This window comes from Sphaeramia orbicularis, chromosome 17 (genome assembly GCF_902148855.1).
Source record: "Sphaeramia orbicularis chromosome 17, fSphaOr1.1, whole genome shotgun sequence".
Lineage (NCBI taxonomy): Eukaryota > Metazoa > Chordata > Actinopteri > Kurtiformes > Apogonidae > Sphaeramia > Sphaeramia orbicularis.
This window is the reverse complement of record NC_043973.1, coordinates 14,965,275-14,986,725: the sequence shown is the minus strand read 5'-3', so window position 1 is coordinate 14,986,725 and position 21,451 is coordinate 14,965,275. Positions and strand designations below refer to the sequence as shown.

Genomic DNA, 21,451 nt, shown 5'->3' with positions numbered 1-21,451 from the left:
GTTTTCTGCTGCTGTGCAAACACATGTTTAAAGGAGCTGCCAAGTTGATTCTATGACAAGCCATGGAGCACAGTAGTAGAGTAAGTTGTGATTTGTGTAATTGAAGCTGTTAATCACATATTTAATCCTTGTACTGCTCTGAAAACATTTATGAGTTATAATGGAGTAGATTTTATGTTGTATTATTACACTTGGTGAAATGCTGAAAGGCATTTATAGATGTCTGAAAACTATGACGCACCTTTGAATGTCCGTTAAAATCAAGGGGTAAGGACTTAGATCCAAAACGAAACCAATGAGGAGGCATCTTAAAAGTGTAAGATCATTAAAGGCCACTGGGGTTGACTCGAATAGACTTACACTGAACTTCTGTTTACTAAAAATACATCAAGATTTTTCTTCCTCAGCAGTCCTTCTGGTCTTATTCATTTTATATAGACCCTGTAATTTATACATGGATAGGTGGTCCATCTCTGAGGAATTGCTTCATTAATAACGTTTAAATGTCCGTCTTGTCCGGCTCATTCACCTGCTGCAATGGACACTGGGACCTTCTGTTTATTTAATAAAACACATTTTACGCTGTAGCTGTGTTTGAAAGGTTCCATTAACAAGTATGCATGATGAATTATTTGCAGAATGCTGGATGACATTAACCATTTTACAGTCAGAAAGCTAGCATTTAGCATTAGCTCACCTATGACCCCTTACGCTCCCACAGTTTTGCCCTTTTGTCCAAATATGACCACGTTCATCTCCAAAAAAACGATATTACTGCACTACTACACAAATGACAGTTCAGAAAACAGTGGTTAAAAGACTGTAGGTTAAGGACAACTCACTTTATTGTCCCCCTGGGGAAATTTGGTCCCTGTATTTTACCCATGCTAACACACACATTGTACATAGCATTAGCAGTTAGCTTTAGCACACAGCACATATTAGGAACAATGAGCTGCCATTGAAGGCGCTCAGGGACCAAGTTCAGATCTTCATCGATACTATGGTCAAGGACACTCACAGGAGAATTAACATATATATATATTTATTTAACTACTATGCCACCGTGCCACCCAATGGTGATATCACAGTTCCTCTGTCCACTAATTATAGAGTCTATGTTTAAAATATATTATTCTATTAACATTACACAACAAGTAGGACCTAATAACTATTTCTCACAAAATCAATGTGAACCACTAGTAACTGTCTACAGTAAATGAAAACAACACAATCATCTCTTATCAATAACCAATAAAGCGGTCATGATGGACTCTGTAGAGAAGGTCAGGATCTGGGTCAGGGCTATACCTGAGAGAGAGTGAGAGGTGGAGATGTGGGAGAGAGCTGCATGGGCGGCTGCTGGTGGGAGTCTCCTGCGTTTAAGATGAGAGGAACCATGTTGTCCTGCCCAGGCTGCATTTCCATGGTTACTGCGGACTGAGAGGCGTTCACTCCTACCCAGCACACAGACACAGCATAAGGAAAGAGTTCTTAAAAAGCACACATCAGAGTCTGAAATTAAGACTAAACAAGGGCCAGAGACAGTTTAGAAAATAATTGGCAACACAATATGACTGCCACACTGACAAGAAACCTACAGAGGATTATGCTGAAACTCATGGCAAATTGTAAAAAAAATCTGATTTAGTAAGATACCAGCCCTTTACAGTGACAAAATGTTGGTGACTGAGCTCAAAAAACTGTTGTAGCAGTGTAAGCATAACAGAGGGTGTCTATAGTGGTACCTTGTGTGTTAGCCAGAGGCTGTGTGCTGTTAGAGGAGCTGAACGAGGCGGCAGCTGCATCCTCTAAGTCCAGCGGAGTGGGCAGTGGAGGAGGGAATTGGATGTTGGTCAGGTCAGGCAGTGAACCGCCAGTATTGTGGGCTGCTGGTTTTAGTGAAGCAGTCAGCTGCTGGTCCGGAGACGGAAATATGCTGCAGAAAGCAAACAGGAACTCAACAGTGATGACAAGCAAGATACCAGGGTTGAAGATGAAATAATAGTGTTGCATGTGTAATTATGAAATTAATAGATAAGTAGAATCTCTTACAATTGCTGATTAAAAATATGTAACTAAACTACAGCTACAAATCAAAATGTTTGTGATTGCAAAGAGGTTTCAAGTGAATGTAGAATATAGCATTCTTTATTGGATTTTACAGCTGTGAAGGAAAGTGTACTTTTGGATGAAAAAACAAGTCCTTAAGTCAAGTGCAACACCATTAAAAGCAAAATGGCTTACGAGTCGTTGTCTCTACATCCAGACAGACTCGATCCAAGTAGAATGCACTCAGATAAATCTTGCTTGAATTTGCACCAATCAACTAAACTGCACAAAGCAACTTAAATCTGTAGATGGTTCCATTCAATGTATGTCAATACAAAAGAGGTACTGAAAAAGCAGTCATGAGGAAACAATGCCAAAACTTGTTTCCTGAATGACCCCAGCTTTCTTGATGGTTCTATTCCCATTAAACATGAGAAGAATACGAAGAAGAAGGTAGAGGAGAAGAACAAGAGGAAAAAGTAGAGAAAGAACAGTAAGAAGAACAAGAGGGAGCATAAGAAGATGAAGATGGAGGAGGAAAGACACAAAGGATAAGAGGGAGAAGAAGAAGAGGAGAGAGGAGGAAGAGAAGGACAGGAGGAAGGACAAAAAGGAGAAGAAAACAGAAAAAGAAAATGGAGGAGCAGGAGGAGAACAGGAAGAAGTTGAGAAACGACAATAAGAAGGAAATTTAGGATTGGAAGAAAAAGATGGAGGAGAGAAGGAAGGACAAAGAGGAGAAAAGGCAGAAGTAGAAGAATGCTTCCATTAAACAGATTACCAAACTTTCTCACTACCACCCATCTCTGATATTTGTCAATCTGATTGGACTGTTCCAATTATTAGTGTAATATTAGGGTCAGAGTAAACACAGTCACTGACAAGATGAATGAACGTGGATTTCTTCTTATTTGGATTACTGAGCATTACTTAAAAACATTTTCTGAGACAAACCACACTAGAAATATTTGCACTTCCTTCATGTCACCAGCTGTACATTTGTTAATGTTTCAGCTTTAAACTCTTGGCAAGCTAATGAGTAAATGTAAATTAACTGCAGTCAGATGGCTTCAAGTTATAGCAATGTTTTATTCATACACTTTCATTGCGCATGTGTAAATGTGCATTTCAACACCATTTCTGCTCCAACAGAACATCCTAAAGTAAATATTTTCAGCACATTTTGCAATATTCAGGTTTTTTCTGCAGCTCTGGAGGAAAGTCTGCAAAATACTCACTGTATCCCAGGGACTTTGCAGGGCTTTGACCTCGAAACATTCTGAAAGGAAGAAAAATATTCACAGATAAAGCACTGTACAAACACAGCAAGCTGCTGTAAACATTTATGTGAACGTACAAGTTTCACCTTTTTGCATTCCCAGTTCTGTTTTTGCCCATCTTCATCAACCTCTTGCTTAATTGCTTCAGACATTGGAACAGTCAGCAGGAGAACTACAGAAAGGCAAAAGAAAGAAAAAAAAATCTCTCAATCTCATGGGTTTACTGATGTCCAGCCTGTTTGAGCTCAGAATAATTAAAGCCTATGTCTTCATCTGAGATGATAATGTGATAAATAAATATAGAAAACCACAAAAAGGTTGTAATAAAACACACGATGCAAGAAAGAAACAAAAAGATGAGAACCTTTAATGTTGTGTAAAACCCAAAAGATATCTAAAAAATTTGATTTATACACAGCTAAGTGCTCCTAAAATGAAAAACATCAGCCCAGCCAAGCCATTAGGACTAAAATTCATCGGACCCTTGAATGCATCCTGCCTTCTCAGTCGTCATTTTCCTCCTCAGCCTTCAAAGCTACACTCAGACCCTTTCATCATATCGAGTGCACTCGACTGAATCGTCAAGAGAAAGCAGAAAAATACCACGAAAATAAACGGGCTTACAACAAAACAGCCTCAGCCAACCCTGCCGAGTAGCACAACAGCAACACCTGAGCACTCGAGTTAGGAGGAGAACACAGTATACATTAAATACTTAGAGTATGTGTGTGGTCTCGGCAGCTCCGTAATGAAAGCCTGTGATTTTCTTGTGTTGTTTAAGTGACATAATCTGTACCTCGTTTCGGTTGGAGCTCCTGTGATCCCCCGGTGAAGGAGGCCTGCTGTGCCGGAGTCAGTGTGCTCTGGTGCAGTGCCGAGTCAGAGTTTGTCCTGAAGCACAAGGAATTAAAAATGACTGTCTTAAGTAAATTCATTCATTCATTTGTGCACCCTTTATTTTAGCTCAGCATGTACTGAAGTGGAGACATAGAAACATAGTAGGAAACATTAGGAGCAATTGCAGCGATTAAAATACAAAACAACTGAATCAGCTAAAACAATGTGACAGAATTAAGAGTGTAAAATACCTTGGGGATAAAAATGAAGTGAGGGTAAAATCCCTCTGCACTTTCATATAAATTGCAAGATAAGATAAGGCTGTCACAATATTGAAACTGTACATTACCGTCTATTCTGTTACCACTGTAGTTTAAGATAGTTTAATTATGCACATACACCTTATCAAGATGAAGAGCTATTAATGTAAGAGGATTCTGAAACTTAGAAAATTAATTATAATCATGTTTGCTGTTTGTTAAAAAAACTGAACATGGCAGAAATAACATGACTTATACAAATCCCATTACTCAAATAATTCACCCCAGGTACAAAAACAAAATAATCCATGTACTACTGGTAAAAAAAAAAAAAAAGGTGATACTTATAAATCAACAAGACCATAACTGACAAACTGGACCAAGGTACAATATCAAAATGAGTAAATAAACAGATCAATAATAAATGTCATTAAAAAAGTGTCAAAAAATGATCAAATGTCATTTCTGTTAGTTTTAGCCAAATGTCTCCACAGCTGAATGGAGACAATGATCCTGATAATGTCAACTAATCACAATAAATAAAAAAACCTGTGTTAAAATAATAATTACAGTAGGGTTAGTTGTGTACAAGCAAAGAACAAACATACACACAACAGACCACAGACACAATGTTCCACAGCACTCATTATGTAACATTCTCCTTTTAAAACCAGGCAAACAGAACAATTATCAACAACATTTTATAACAGGTGTTAAAACTGATTGTGTTTGTGTTGATCTTAAAAACACAGGAGAGATCACTGTTCACCTACATTTACAGTACATCTGACTATGATAACTTATGATCAAATGTAAACTGAATGTCTTTAATCACTCAGCTCATGCAATATATATTCATTCTTTTTTTTATATGCTTACATTAAGTTATCACAAAACCATCTTTTGTGCATAGAAAATTCTTAAAAATGGAGTTGAGCTATTTATCATTATGGCAGTGTTTTATCACAGTTAAGTCATACACTTGAGTTTAAAGCTCAAAATATTTATTTTTTATGCAGTGCTCCTTTAAAAAACATGTTCTCATAAGAAAACAGGATTGCACCAGATGTTAAAATACTTCACAAAACTGAGCAAAACCAAACCATGTTGTAATAATTCATTTGTCCTCATCATACATTCCAAACAGGAACAAACTGTCGTAAATCCTGTTTGCCTTCATGTGTCACTTCTTCTTGAGGTAAAATTACGAGCATTTATCAAACCCACTGCCTTTTTCCAAAATTGTGTAATCAATCCTTTACCATGTCACAAACACATGTTTATCATTATTTGCTTGATTTTGGCATTAACCCTCAAAGACTCCAACAGCCGCCAGCAGCCAAAACCATTTACTGACCTAAAATATTTAATAACGTTTAATCCACTAATCCTGTGATTACATTTAAATAATAATTCAGGTAAAATGCAGTTTCTCAACTTTTCATCTGCATCAGACTAGATTAGATTAGATTTCCTTTATTGTCATTTTGTCTAAAATATACAACAAAACTCAAAGACCAGGGTAAAAACAGAACATATCAATCATAAATAGTGAAATAAATGAAAATAAAAGTACAACAGTAGAGCAAGTAAAACTAAAAGCATGATAAAAAGAATAATGCGCACTACTCACTTGCATCTACACATCCATGCATCCTAAATCATAACCTTATTGCACATTATTGCATAGGTATTGGATATTATTGCACAGGTTAGAGTTTGCCCGTATTATTCAGATATGACTCATTTGATCATAAAAACCCATGTAGTTTGATAGTTGCAGAGGGTGTAGATGCTTGTTCTCGCATTCAGTTACGGATATATTTTGCAAAATAAAGTCAATTTTACCTCAGTTTATTCTCTTTTTATATATAATAACCCTAGTTACATAGTAAAATACCTGCTTTTTGCTGACAAATACAAAATGCTGAAGAGAATACAATAATAAATGGTGATAAATCACTTAGGAAAGGTTATATAGAGATAATTTACATTTGGGAGTCGCCACAAAGATAGCTCTAGGTCTTTAAGGGTTAATGTTGTCTTTATGGTCAAATAGGAACCATTTCTTTCAAAACAATCTCTTCAATGTCTTTTCTAATCCGTCATCTTCTCTCTGGCTTTGTATCTTCAAAAACTACAGCATGGTATTACTCAGGGCACAGGAAGAGTGTATTGTGATAAATGTAAAAAAAAAAAAAAAAAAAAAAAAGTCAACAGTGGGAGATGTACCATCATGCAGTGACAGTGTTTCATCTTACCTCCTCCAGCTGGTATCAGGTGGTGGTGACAGATATACTGAACCATATGGACAGCTGTCAATGTGAGACTGCAGGTTAAGAAAATACAGCTGGAGAGGGAAAGTCTTGGCAGATTCAGTGTATTCCACACTGTGAATTCTTTTAACACGAGGAGCTGTAATAAAAAGCAGAGTGTCGACGGTGCCTCGAATAAACCAGAATGTGAGAAAAGTGAGAAAACATGAACTGTGAACTTCATATGATGAGGGGCTGATGTTGGTCATGGCTCGACTCACAGACTGGCTCATTTTACAGGATGCTTATTTGAGACTTTCCAACTAAACACCTTCTTAATTTGGCTTTAATTAAACATAGGCTGAAGTCAGCTAAAAGTAGTCACAAAAAAACACCCATAGTTTTCATGAGTCAAAATTAACGTAGGGGTGGAACATACATCGATCAGCCAGAGGTTGTGCAAGACATTTTTATTGCCCGTCATTTTGATGGACAGGGTCGTAAAAATTCCATCATAACATATTATTATCCGTCATTTCAAATTTTTATTTTTTAATGATAATAAGATATATTTAGTAGTATTTAATGTTCAAAAACATCTCAATGATGCAACAACTGTAGTTGCTGCTGGCTGATAAACCAACGTGGTATCACGACTCGCATGATTATATACGCCACTTTTAATTGGTGTGTTATCTGTAGACATTATAAGCTTTCCTTGTGTAAGTTCACGTAGTGTCATACACCATGCACTGAGGGTAAGGGTTTGGGTTATGGGAACCAGAGATCTGGGCACAAATTGACATGTCATCAAATAACACATGAAAGGTAGAAAATGCGTACATATAGCACACCAAATGCCATAAGAACTGGCGTATTCCTTGCTTGTCCGTCATCCTTCACCACATCAGTCCCTCTTTTTTCACCACGTTTAATCAATGCCATCCCACTTACTGGGCTTTTTAAAAAAACTAAGGAGACTGTGATCAGCCATTTTATTATGACCACTGACAGGAGAAGTGTTAATAATACTGACTATTTCAATTCAATTTCAATGCATTTTCACTGGGTTGGATACATTAGGCAGCAGTAATTATTATAACAAGTGGTGCCAGGTACAACAAACCCCGCCCCTCACACATATTGTAGGTTATTTTGGCATCGATCTAACTGATGTCCTCATGTCTATGCATGTGCTGATGTCAGAATATCAGTTGTCTCTATATATGTGCCAAGTTTGAAGTAAATTGAAACAAAACTATTGTTTTTATAGACATTTGAAATTTCGCCCATTCTAAGTAAATGGGAGAAGAAAAAAGAATTTAAAAATTCATAAACAATTTTAACTTTGACCTACTTTTCCTGAAATGTAACCACATCCATTCTGGGTCACTGGCAATCTATAAACCCATTTTGGTATGAATTCAATGAAGACTTTTGCTGCTACAGACAATTGAAATGTCGCCTATAAGTAAATGGGGGAAAAAAAAGATTTAAAACATTCAAAAAAGTTTGAACTTTGACCTACTTTTCCCAAAATGTAATCAGCTCTATTCTGGGTCACTGGCAATCTATAAACCCAATTTGGTAGGAACTGAACCCATAGTTTTGCTGCCAGAGGGTTAACAAACAAACAAGCAAACGGAAACAAAAACAATACTCCTTGCCTCCACTTCGGGGGGCGGGGTGATAAATAATTCACACCATTTGGCCTGTCAGTGGTCATAATGTTATGGCTGATTGCTGTAAAAGTATACATGATGTATTACAGCTTGTTCTATGTTGAATGCAGTAAGGAACTATACCTTGAATGCAAAATACAAACTTTAACGTATATTTTATGCCACCGGCATCAGCCAAATACAAGGTTAAAGATAGTATCTTATAGTCAGCACTTTGGTTAGTCCAATTTAACAGGCAGGAGTTTGTGTGATGTGTTTCGTTGGCACTGAAAAAATAAAATCATGAAGGCTGAAAATGAGCAGACCGCTGTTACTGCAGAACTGAAGAGAGGAACTAAATGAATCAGCTGGTGTATAGAATGCTGTCAGTGATATCGTATCAGTGATATTGTATCTTGCCATTCAGCCAAAATACATAATTTTTTTTAGTCTATAATTACCTATCATTATATTTCTAGATTTCTTCTATCTCTATGCATCTATCTGTGTAAAATGAACACGTGTAACCATGACAAAGAAGACCAATTTCATAGAACTGCTTTAGTTTTGTCAAGTTAGAGGTGAATTAAAGTCCCATTCACATTAGAGTCCTTGAACTGTAATCCAGTTGGTTCCATTAAAAAATATGAACTGAAACCTAAAAAATTATTCACAGTCCTAGCTGACATCACTAACTCTTCACATTAACATAAGAAACAGGAAGTGTTAAAGGATATCTGGCGTCCATGTTTGTCGATAGACAGAGGTTTCCGGTGGGGAGATGTGATACGGTTCCTGTCTCTGTAGACTCTGTCGACCAAACCGTGGTGTCGTGTTGTTCTGTTTGTGTCCAGCCCTGAATTCTACAAAAGGAAAAGGAGGTTAAAGAAATGATCCAACTGTCAAAGCCGCTCTGGAACATCAGACAGTAATAACTAGGTAATGACTAAAACTTGAATTTTGGAAATGTATGTGAAATTAAAGGTCTGTTTGTCTACAATGAAAAGTGTAAAAATGGGATAAAAACATTAGTATTTTATCCGTGAAATTTGAGCATCACCTTTTGTTTGTGCTGCTACTGAACGTTCTCCTTAAGCCTCTTGTTTGTACACATAATGCTAAGGTCTTCCCAAGTTGCAGTGTGTCAACTGATCGCAAAATACATTTGTGCTTTAAAGCTTTTACGTAAACTTGGTCCACCCACACAGGTGTTTTCGCTATTTTGTCTGATTAGTCCTCCTGTCTGGACTGTGTGGGCATGTACAAGCTGTGCAAGACTGACGTTTCCTTCACTCTGCTGTTGGATTTCTGCACCTGTTAGAATGAGGCGAATGGGAAATCTATCATCCTCACTAGTAAATGGAGTTTGGTCACTTTTCACTATTTCTGGACGTGAACCAGAGCAGAGGTTGACATGGTTAAAGTGGCTGAAAAAACCTGCACCAGCTTAAACATGATTTAAGAAGTCCATCTGTTCTCATGTTTTATCCATGACAATGAGCTATGAGTCATGATTTTAGAGGAAATATAAAATTTTGCTTTTCATTTTTTCATTTTATTGTGAAATGATGTGAGTTTTGCTGGACTGTACCAAAGTTATTCCCAAATGGTCACTTATGTGAGACAATATGTTTTGAATCTTTCACCATTGTGCGTCATTCATAATTCTACCTGAAGCAACAAAAAAACCTGCAGCTTCTGTGATTTGTATCACTCATTTGGCCAGATTGTGATTATGGTAACACACTGAGCAGCTGTGCGGCCCTAGGGATGACCAGTGACGTGTATTTTTTTCGTCCTCCATCATCATCGTCATCATCAAACACAACACATACAAAAGTACTGGGAGTGTTTCATAGTTAAAAATGGGCCGGGCTACAAAAATGATCAAGAGGAATCCAATAATATAGTTTTATATTGCAATAAACATGGAGATACATATCTAATTAATTTTGTTTGCATGTTGTTTTCATCATTTTTTTATTAGTTTTTATAACAGTGTAACACCCCAGGGTTGAGAATCAAGGTAAATAGAAAAGATTTACATGTACTTCTCTATGTATGTACAAGTACTCAAACACATATACACATATTTCTACAAATGCATATACACAGATACATATATAAGCATATCTGTTTGTTGTTTACATCTTTTGCACTTATCTAAATACTTCAGTACTTAAAATACGTAACAATACTTACAATTTTCTCTATATTTTGTTTTTACTGAATTTTACTCAGTGTTGAAATATTTTTATCATTATAACTGCTCTAAATGTTCTACCTCTAGATCTATTTTCAGGCTGAGGCTGATCTTATAACTGTGATTCATTCATAACTGTAAGTAGTGACACATTTTACCTGTAGCAAAAAAAACTGCAGTTGCTGTTATTTGCATCATTCACTTGGCCAGATTGGGTTTTTGATTATTTAATCAACTGTGCGGCCCAAGTGATGATGAAATAAAGTGCATTTTCATCATCATTACATATATATTCCATTGTTAATACATTTGTAATGTCTTATTTACATTAATGTGCTATAACATATGCTTTTTTTTCATACAGTGTGGAAAAACACATTTATACTTTAAACCCATAAAGCTGGAATAATTATGTTTTCAGACACGTTCCTTTTTTACTCCTATTTATACATATCAGTAATCACCTTTGAGTCCCATTTACACTTTATGGGTAACAGTGTAGTTAATGTCTGGGAAGCTACACTAGCACTGAACTGTAAAGGCAGAAATGCATAAAAACTGCACAAGTAAAACTTCAGTACTTGTTTATTGATTACGTAAGTTACGTCATCATCATCACAATACTGAATAATGTTCTTGCACATTCCTGATATGGACTTGCATGCTGGTTTTATGTTGAATGCTAATGGCAGCCATTAAAACAGGTTCCCTACTAGACAAATAATTTCCACTTTTCTGAACATGACTGTTGGAGGAACACATCTCCTGGGAGCAAAGTTTTAAAAAATTCCCATCTTGGCATGAAGTTTCAATACCTGCAGTTGCCTAGAGCAAAGGATTCTTTCCAGTGTATTTTGGGTGAAAATCTAAAATGCAGCAGCTTTTCTCTCTTATATATAGTGTCTGGCTTTGTAGACAACATTGCCGTCACACAGTGAGGAACATAAAACAGCTGCTGGTTTCATAGAGTCAGGGTACATTTCTGAAATTGTAGCAGGTTATGTGATTTCTTATCTGTCGAACTGAGCATAACTGAAGAAAAAGATCTTGTTTTTTCACTTCACTGCCAGTTTGTGAAAGTAATGTTTCTCAGAAAACACTGCAGGTACTGAAATAGAACAGGAGACAATAAATGCAAGCTTATACTGGCCCACAGCAAACGTCTGTTTACTTTGTACTTATACCGCACCTCCATGTTTGATCTCATTAACGGTAATGCCAGCATCGTCGTGATTAATATTCTGTCGGCAACATATGAAGTTATTGGTGACTAACCCAACAGTGTGGACACAAAGATAAGTAAATATTCAATGCTGTTCTGGCCTGGGGTAAAGCTCTGATTGTAACACTGAGCTCTGTGAAGAAGGGTGTAGCCCGGCAAACTAGAGTAAAAACTAAATCTTTCAGGGACTCCACCTCCTTCTGAATCCTGTAAACAAAGACCTCTTGTTGCTTCCATCAACAAGTTTGTAGTGTTTTTGTTTCCTGTATAACAGAAGAGGATTTGGCCCAGGAAACAGGGACTGTATAGTGTATAAAAGGCAAATGTAAACATTTTATAGTAGCCACAGGTTGAACCAATATTCCAGGGCATTATTTGACCACAGTGGATGGTGGAAATTTGTTTATAAGAGGCAGCTGTGGGGTTTATTGTAAAACAAATTGTGTTCCAAGTGAAATATTTATTTGTCACTGAAGCATCATGGGTCAGTACTTAATAAACTATAATGATGCTATCACAGTGGAAAAACACAAATACAGAACTGTTCTTCAAAATCTTAGTTAAACATTAAAAAATCCCTCACCTGAAAAGGCACTTCAATAGTGCTGTTTCCAATCTGATTGACATTTGGCAATGATCCTCCGTAGTACTGCCCACGGTTCTGTCCCAGCTGCAAATACTGGGTCTTCTGCAACTGTAACTGTAAACATAATGAGACACAATCATGAAATTTCAATCCACAACTAGAGATAAATAAGACTGTTATAGTTTGTCATGTATGTTAATGCTCTACTCTACAGACAGCAACAAACAAAAACCAGCCAGCACATTGTAAATAAATTATTTAACTTCGGTTTGCAACCACTTTTTATACATCTAACCACAATGACAGTTTTCTTTATTATCTGAGGTGCACAATTGAAGATATTTGAAAATTGTAATGGTCACTTAAGCTATATTCACACAGCACTATTGACCTCTGGTAACTTGTAATAAATGCAGTGGTTGTTTATGATCTTAATCCCATCCAAATTAATCATGTATGCAATTTATAAAAAAAAATAAATAAATAAATAAAAAATCCACTGCAAATCCCTAATCCTTTCCCATCCCATTCCAATCAACGTCTTTGATTTCTATGATTTTGAGTGATTTGCAACATTGTTTTGCATCTACCAAGCATTTTTTTAAGCCCATTTCGGTTTAGGCATATGGAGGCTACGCAGCTGTTGATGAATGAAAGTTTTAAAAGTGATTTGGCTGCAAATTCAAGAGGCTTATGTCCCAATACAGCATGGAAAATCACTTAGAAGGCAAACCTTAATCCTTCAGAGGAGCGACATCTTAAAAGATGATGTGTTGGATGACATGCATGACAGCTGAGGTGGGGAATATTTTATGACTTCTCGCAGTTATCTGTATGAGCGGAGCCTGCTGTTGACATCAGAATTGTGTAATAATGTCAGTAAAGTTGAGCAAAAAACACAGACGTTGCTAATCCCATGCCAAGGTGCCACTAAAATCACCAGAGATCATTAAACAAGGTGTCCACAAAGTCTCTTTACAATTTAAAAAATGTATTACAAAAGCAATTGATGAGATATGTTAATCAGATTTGTTCTGTGTATTCAGTGGTTATCACAGTTTTTAATCCTATTGTGGAATCATGTGCAATTGAATCATTGGTCCAGTTTTCTCCAGTGAAAGATCAATTACTGTAAATGTTGACCTTGACCTTTTGACTGAATAAGCAGCACCATAACTGGATGACCTTCAACCAACCATTATTTTCCAGGTAGATGGTGTACCACTACATTAGGGACTGCATGTTGGTGGGTTCCTTAATCAAACATTTCCAGACTGGTAGATTGGAAGGGATGGTCCAATTCCCTAGACACCTCGTTCACCAGATATCACTGCCCTGGATTTCTTTCTACGGGATTATGTTAAAGATATCGTGTAGGCCAGGGGTGTCCAAACCTGGTCCTCGAGAGCTACTATCCTGCATGTTTTAGATGTTTCCCTCTTCCAGCACACCTGACAGTTGTTATCAGGCTTCTGCAGAGCTTGATGATAGGCTTATCATTTCAATCAGATGTGTTGGAAGAGGGATACATCTAAAACATGCAGGATAGTAGCTCTCAAGGACCAGGATAGGACACCCCTAGTGTAGGCTATCAAACAAAGATATGGGACATCAACGACCTGAACCCAAAGATCACTGATGCCATTGCCACCATCGATGAGGTTACACTACAGCCAGCATGGCAACAAATCCTATAATGTCTTAATGTGCTTCGTGCAGCTAATGGTGCCCATATAGAGGTGTATTAAATGAACTTCAATATCTACTTTTCATTTTAAAATAATTTCCAGAGGTTTGACTATTCACTTGCTTTTGTAATAAATGTGTTAAACTGTAAAGAGACTTTATGGACACTCTATACTAGTCCCAAGTGAATAGGGCTAGAGGCAGATAGCACTCAGGTCAAAGATGAATGACAACAACAAATCTGATGTGAATGTAAAGGAATTGAGGAAAGATCCAACATAGACTGAACTTGCCCCGTGGTTCAATTTCCAAAAGCAAACTCCCTGAGGTTTTATGACAGTGTTTATATTTCAGAACGGTCTCGAGTCCCATTTCCAATTACAAAACCCATAACTGTTCAATTAAATTTTCTCATGCAAACCCAGAGGCAGGGCAGAAAATCTAATAATAAGAATTACCATGCCTGCATCAGGGATGTATTCTGATAAGCCTCTAACCTCAGAGTTTATTTTTCTTTAACATTTGTAGCTCTGGTGTTGACAAAGGATTATATATCGTAACATCTCTGGCTCAGGAAGAGCCCAATCCAAATCTTTTCAACCACAGCAGGAGAGGTACAACAAAAGAGTGAAGGAGGCTGAAGGGAGGGCAGGACAGCAGTCAGTGAAAGTCTAAACCTCAAGACTTCTTCCCACAGGTCTCACCCTGACAGCTTTCTATTGCTTTAAAAATGCCCAATAAAATAAAAAAAACAATCACCAGATTCATTTCTGGTGAGGAAAATGTGCTTTTCTGGGTATGCATGACAGAACATAAGATCACATGATAATTAAATAACACATAAGTAATGTTACCATTCATTAGTAACTGTTTCTGAAACAATCATCTCCAAAGAAAGAATAATTTTTCCTCCTTTTCAGCAAAAACTTTATTTGTGGTAATGTGAGAACTTGTCCTTTAAACCTAACAATAATAAAAACACACTCATTCACTAACGATGATTAACAGCAGGAAGGAACACAGTATGTTGACAGCCCTGGAAACATACTATCATATAATCATATGCTTCCACATGAGCACTGGTACAGGCCTTCACCTAGAGGCAATTTGACAGATAATACACAAAAACCTGGAGGTATCTAATGTTCATAACAGCCGTGCGATTTGACAAGATATAAGTGCATGTAATGACAGAAATATGTCTATACGTTGTGTCAGTAATCATACTCTATGCACAGACACTTTGGTGATTGGACAACATGGCATGCAAAGGTCGATCAACCAGAGCGCTGTTGCATAACAACAAAATTATAATACAGGATGACTGACAAGAAAACTGTAGAAGACGGCAAGTAACTGCGACAACCACCGCTTTGCAACCAACATCATTTCCCATCGAGGTGTCATCTTGATGTGTCATCTGATCTGCTTTTCAGAGGGTTAATACTAGAGGTTGAAACTAGAGGTTTCTAAGGCAGATGCCAAGTTTTGTAAATTTGGTCAGCCGAGAGCCGATATCTACAACTGATTTTTGAGGGCGATATTTACGGCCTTTTTTTTTAAAGCACATTGACTGTTAAATACAATTGAAACACTCAGATAATTAAGATTTTTATGCAGCAATATAAATGAAATTATTAGGCCTAATACACATAGACATAGTACTATTTTAACATTTACTGAACTTCAAGTGCTGCCACACAGGTGCCTGATCAAACGTCTTATAACATTTTTACTACTGATCAAATATCGCCATTCAAAAAACAATTAAGGCTGATGGCCAATATTGAAAAAAAAATAAAAATAAAAATCGATACATCGGTCTACCTCTAGTTAGTACAGATCATGATATGAAATAAATAAATAAAGCGCTTTTCAAACTGTTTCACTAATGCACAACTTTGCATTATGGAATGTTTGCATTAACGTTGCTGGGCTTGCAAGTCCATTTAAGGCTTTTTATCGTGATTCTTAAGCATCTACGCTAAAATCTTTGGCTAAATCATGATTTACGGAATGCAGACTTCATACAAAAAAAACCCCCAAAAAACAAAACATCTTACAATAGTTTGATTCTATAGAGCAGGGGTGTCAAACTCATTTTAGTTCAGGGGCCACATTCACCCTAATATGATTTCAAGTGGGCCGGACCAGTAAAATAATAGCAGTGAAAAAGTTAAATTACATTATGAAAATGTTTACATCTACATTTCCATTAAAAATCATGAACATGAGAAACCTGAAATGTCTTAAGAAATGTAAGTGCAATTTTAACAATATTATGCTTCAGTTTATCATTTACACATGTACATTACACCTTACAGATGACAGTGGATCTACAAATACACAAAACATTTAGTAACAGGCAGAATATGGTTAAAATTGTACTTACTTCTCTTAAGACATTTCAGGTTGTTTATAGTTGTTCAGATTATTCACATTTTTTGTGAAAAGATAGTTTCTAAATGTAAACATTTTCATGTAAGTTTACTTCTCTATACTATAAGAAAAATTTGGAGTTGTCATTATTTATAGGTTACTATGAAAGTTTTTTACTGGTCTAATGGACTTGAGATCAAATTGGTCCGGATGTGGAACCTGAACTAAAATGATTTTGACACCCTTGATTGTTAATATCTTCAGTGCCATAAATTCATCCCACAGGCCGGATTGGACCCTTTGGAGGGCCGGATCTGGCCCACGGGCTGTATGTTTGACACCTGTGCTCTACAGTTATTGAGGACACGAAATTGGATCAGGTCGTGTCAGTGCAGTAACTCGGAGTCAGCGTCAATTTATACAGACTGACCAAAGCAATGATCCAAAACACAACATTAGAAATATTTTACATTACTATGAGCAGTGTAATATTTATTTAATTTTTGTTTTATATATAATATTTTCAATTCACTGTGAAACTAAGATTAAGAAAAATCTGAGTAGGCAAGCAGCTACAGTATTTTGTTTTCTGAATTTCTGAAATGTTGCACTACTTGTGTTAAGAAAGAAGAGTTTAAAACCACAAATTGCACTCTGGTTTCGTCCAATAGAGTCACTGAGGACAAACAGGTTCAGATCGTGTCACTGCAGTATCAAATAGCAGACATCTGACATTTACATAGACTGACCAAAGCAACAGCACAAAACATAATGTTAGAGATTTTTGACATTATTATGATGACTGTAATATAATTTCACTTCACTGTGAAAATTTGAGTACGGCAAACAGTGACAGTATTTTATTTTCTAAATTTCTGAAATTTGGCATAACTTGCTATGTTGAGAAAGAAGGGTTACAACCACAAATCACACTGTGGTTTCTTCGACTTACATCTTTACACATAATGTCTGACACTTAATATCAATGTAGATAAATAACTTTTTGTCATAAATAACATTTTTATCCATATTGCTCAGATATAATTCAATATGTACTCAAAAGGACTTTAATCTTAGCATTTAAATCACAGGTGTCAAACATGCGGCCCGGGGGCCAAATCTGGCCCCCCAAAGGGTCCAATCCGGCCCATGGAATGAATTTGTGAAATACAAAAATTACACTTTAGACATTAACAATCAATGGTGTCAAAATCATTTTAATTCATGTTCCACATACAGACACATACAATCCAATTAGAATTCAAGTGGGTCAGAACCTAGGGCTGTGCAATTAATCGAAATTCAATTACGATTTCGATTATTACACTCAACGATTACAAAAATTATGTAATCGAGAAAAAAAGATTATTAATTTTGATTAATTTCATTTTTACATGAGCTGCTACTACATGGAACATACTTGAATTTATAATTTGCACTTCACGTGTTTTTTTTTTTTTTATTGCTATAGTTCTATGGCAAGTCTATAGCAGTTTAATTACAGTGCACTATTTGTTTACAAAAGGAGACATACTTGAATTTACAGTTTACTTATTTGCATTAAAATATTTTTTTGTTTCGCATAAAAGTGAACATACTTTGTTTTAGTGTTTAAAAGCTTTATTTATGTTTAAAGAGTATATTTTACTTTGTTTTGCAAGAAAAAAAATTACTTTAAGGTTAACAAATAATCATTTTTAATAATCATGATTTCAATTATTGCTAAAATAATCGTGATTATTGTTTTTTTCTATAATCGAGCAGCCCTATCACAACCAGAAAAATATTATCATTATAACCTATAAATAATGACAACCCCAAATTTTCTCTATGTGTTGTTGGTGTAAAAAAGTAAAATTACATGAAAATGTTTACATTACCAAACTATACTTTTACAAAAAATGCGAATAGCCTGAACAAATATGAACAAACGGAAATGTCTTAAGAAAAGTAAATGCAATTTTACCAATATTCTGTCTGTTACTAAATGTTTTGTGCCATTGTAATGCAAGTTGCAACGCACATGTGTAAATGATAAACTGATAAACCGAGGCTTAATATTGTTAAAATTGCACTTGTTTTTCTTACGACAATTCAAGTTGTCCATGTTATTCAGATTTTTAAGGAAACTTTGTATATGTAAACCTGATCATGATATAATTTTACTTTTTTCACTGTTATTATTTTACTAGTTCTGCCCACTTGAGTTCAAATTGGGCTGAACTAAAATGAGTTTGACATCCCTAATTTAAATAAACTGTGTATTCATTCAGTTTCCAGAAATTGTTGTTATATTGTAGTATATTTTGTTTTCTGGATGCAAATTAATCTAAATGAGGATGCAGATTTTGGTCCCATTGCAGGGTTCCAGTTCTGTGTATCATCATGCATCCACTGAGCAGCCTCCATAGGATTAATTTGGGAGGCCTGTGCCTGTATGTGGTTTAAATGCCACATAATCTGCTGGCCTTTATCTTTGGTTTAGATGTCAATCACCGTACAGAGCTGCAGGCCTGAGGACCTGTCAGACAAGTTTACACAGACACGCTGCACTCACACCCCACCGCCCACAACCCTGGTAGCTTTTTAATACTATCTGGAGTCTATTAATTCAACAAATGGGATTATTTTATCCTGCAGCATCGTATAATCGCCTGTTCTCTTCCAGCACGGCGCGAGAGGAAAAAAAAATCATAGCGCGCGCTGTCAAATCCACGCACGCCCCTTTCCTTTCCACTTGGCGTGGGACAGAAATTGTAATAACTTTTTCGAACGACGACCCCCGTCTCGTCTGTATTTCCCAGAGGGCTGTTACCTGCTGCCTGCTGTGTTAGTTGTCATCGTTGGGAGATAAAGGCTACAGCTGGCCGGAAGCGCCGTTTGTTATTGTTTACCTATTCTGCCCCCGCCGCCGCAAAACGCGTATCTGACATCTCGCAGAAAACAAACGAAGAAGAAGAAGAGGAGGGAGAAAAAAAACAATCAGAACTGGTTTCGTTACCCTCGCCGCCCGGGTTATGCTGAGGTCTTTCATCACTTCTTCGAACGCTGCCGTCTCTTCTGCCTGTTTCTGGTTATGTAAAGCGATTTTCTCGCTGAATTTCCGCGGATTGTTCGAAGTCGCCATGTTTCGCTCCTCTGCTCCGTTTTCCTTCAATGGTCACCGTCAAGGCGGACGGAATGAGGACGACGACTTCCGGTGAGGGCACGCGCTAAACCACCGCATAACAACTGTTTGTTTTTTTGTTTTTTTATCGATTAATTATTTTATTATTTATTTTAACAGGGCTACATCCATGGGTGTAGGTTTCATTTTAGTAAATATCTATTCACCGATTTATGTCGAAAAACTCAGAATTAGGGTGAAGATTAAAATTAAATTAAATTAAATTACATTAAATATAAAATAAAATATATCTACACCCCTTTCAATGATTAACCAGTTTTTAACATTGATTAAATTAAATTAAATTAAATTAAATTAAATTAAATTAAATTAAATTAAAAAATGAATCTGTAACCCTCCCAATGATTAAGTGGTTTGGAACATTAAGGCATGAAATAAAATAAAATAAATCTACAACCCTTTCAATGATTAACTAGTTTGCAACATTGATAAAACAAAATAAAATAAAATAAAATGAATCTGCAACCCTCTCAATGATTAAGTGGTTTGGAACATTAATGCATAAAATAAAATAAAATAAGTCTACAACCCTTTCAATGATTAAGCAGTTTGCAACGTTGATAAAATAAAATAAAATAAAATAAAATAAAATAATAATGAATCTGCCACCCTCTCAATGATTAAGTGGTTTTGAACATTAATGCATAAAATAAAATAAAATAAAATAAAATAAAATAGGATAAAATAAAATAAATCTACAACCCTTTCAATGATTAAGCAGTTTGCAATGTTGATAAAATAAAATAAAATAAAATAAAATAAAATAAAATAAAATAAAATAATAATGAATCTGCCACCCTCTCAATGATTAAGTGGTTTGGAACATTAATGCATAAAATTAAATTAAATTAAATTAAATTAAATAATAATGAATCTGCAACCCTCTCAATGATGAAGTGGTTTGGAACATTATTGCCTAAAATAAGATAGAATAAAAATAAAATAAGTAAAACAATTTGTCTCTGGGGTGTAAAGACATTAATAGAAAGAGACAGAAAATGAAGTCAGTCTTTAAGATGCTCAGCTAATGCTAATATTAATGTATTAACTATAGGTTTTTCATCCAGCAGTACTTACTAGAGTTTTTGGTTGTTTGCTTTCTTTCAATGAAAATACAATTAATGTAAATTGGTTGATCACAAATAGATAATAGATAGATCCCAGATAGATAAGTAACATGTCTACAATAAAATAATCCTTTAGCTGATGAATGGATTAACTTACAAATCAAGTCGTTTGAACGGTGCAACCAACCTTGTCTGCTATATTTGCATAGTATTTTTCATTAACCAACTCACTGCTTATTGGCTGTTACCATTATCTTGGTGCCTACGTAGATGTTTCTCTCGCCACATGTTATTATTTTGTAGACAAACCGTATGATTTCCGGTGCCTCTGTCATGTCACAGTTGCTTGCTGTTGCTGAAGCTTTGCGTGATCACGCCGCTGCGCTGCGCAGGGGTGGAGGCGCACCGCACATCTGGACTGCACAACACCCGCAAATCAAACTTCAGGACCAAACAGCTGCTGGAGTCCCATTCACACCAGAAAAGCCCAGTAGAAGTAGTAGTAAAAGAAGAAGTAGTAGTAGTCTTAGTAGGTTTAGTGAACAGAGTGGGATGTTTGTTAAGCCATGTCAATATTGGAAAAGAGATTTTAGCCCCAGTGAGGATCTTCTTTGGTTAAATAAAGATTATTATTATTATTATTATTATTATTATTATCATTATTATTATTATTATTATTATTATTATTATTATTATTTTAGAAGTTAAGTCATCAGCAGCATATTATTAGTGTCTACATCATGATAGTAAATGCTGAATGTGCAGATTAAATAGGG

The 21,451-nt window shown here is 35.9% G+C and overlaps 1 protein-coding gene across 2 annotated transcripts in view; it reads right to left on the bottom strand.

Moving 5' to 3' along the window:
- Positions 1-19,599, bottom strand: part of crtc1a (CREB regulated transcription coactivator 1a) — a 45,575-nt gene extending 25,976 nt beyond the window's left edge. For both annotated transcript variants that reach the window (XM_030159794.1, XM_030159795.1), the window contains exons 1-9: positions 19,423-19,599; positions 12,354-12,470; positions 9,083-9,208; positions 6,691-6,752; positions 4,129-4,223; positions 3,419-3,504; positions 3,291-3,331; positions 1,749-1,939; positions 1,312-1,457 (exon numbers count right to left, since the gene is read on the bottom strand). In XM_030159794.1, coding sequence (XP_030015654.1) covers positions 1,312-1,457; positions 1,749-1,939; positions 3,291-3,331; positions 3,419-3,504; positions 4,129-4,223; positions 6,691-6,752; positions 9,083-9,208; positions 12,354-12,470; positions 19,423-19,548 — 990 coding nt within the window. In that variant the 5' untranslated portion in view covers positions 19,549-19,599. The remainder of the gene's footprint in view (positions 1-1,311; positions 1,458-1,748; positions 1,940-3,290; positions 3,332-3,418; positions 3,505-4,128; positions 4,224-6,690; positions 6,753-9,082; positions 9,209-12,353; positions 12,471-19,422) is intronic.
- Positions 19,600-21,451: the final 1,852 nt, after the last annotated feature.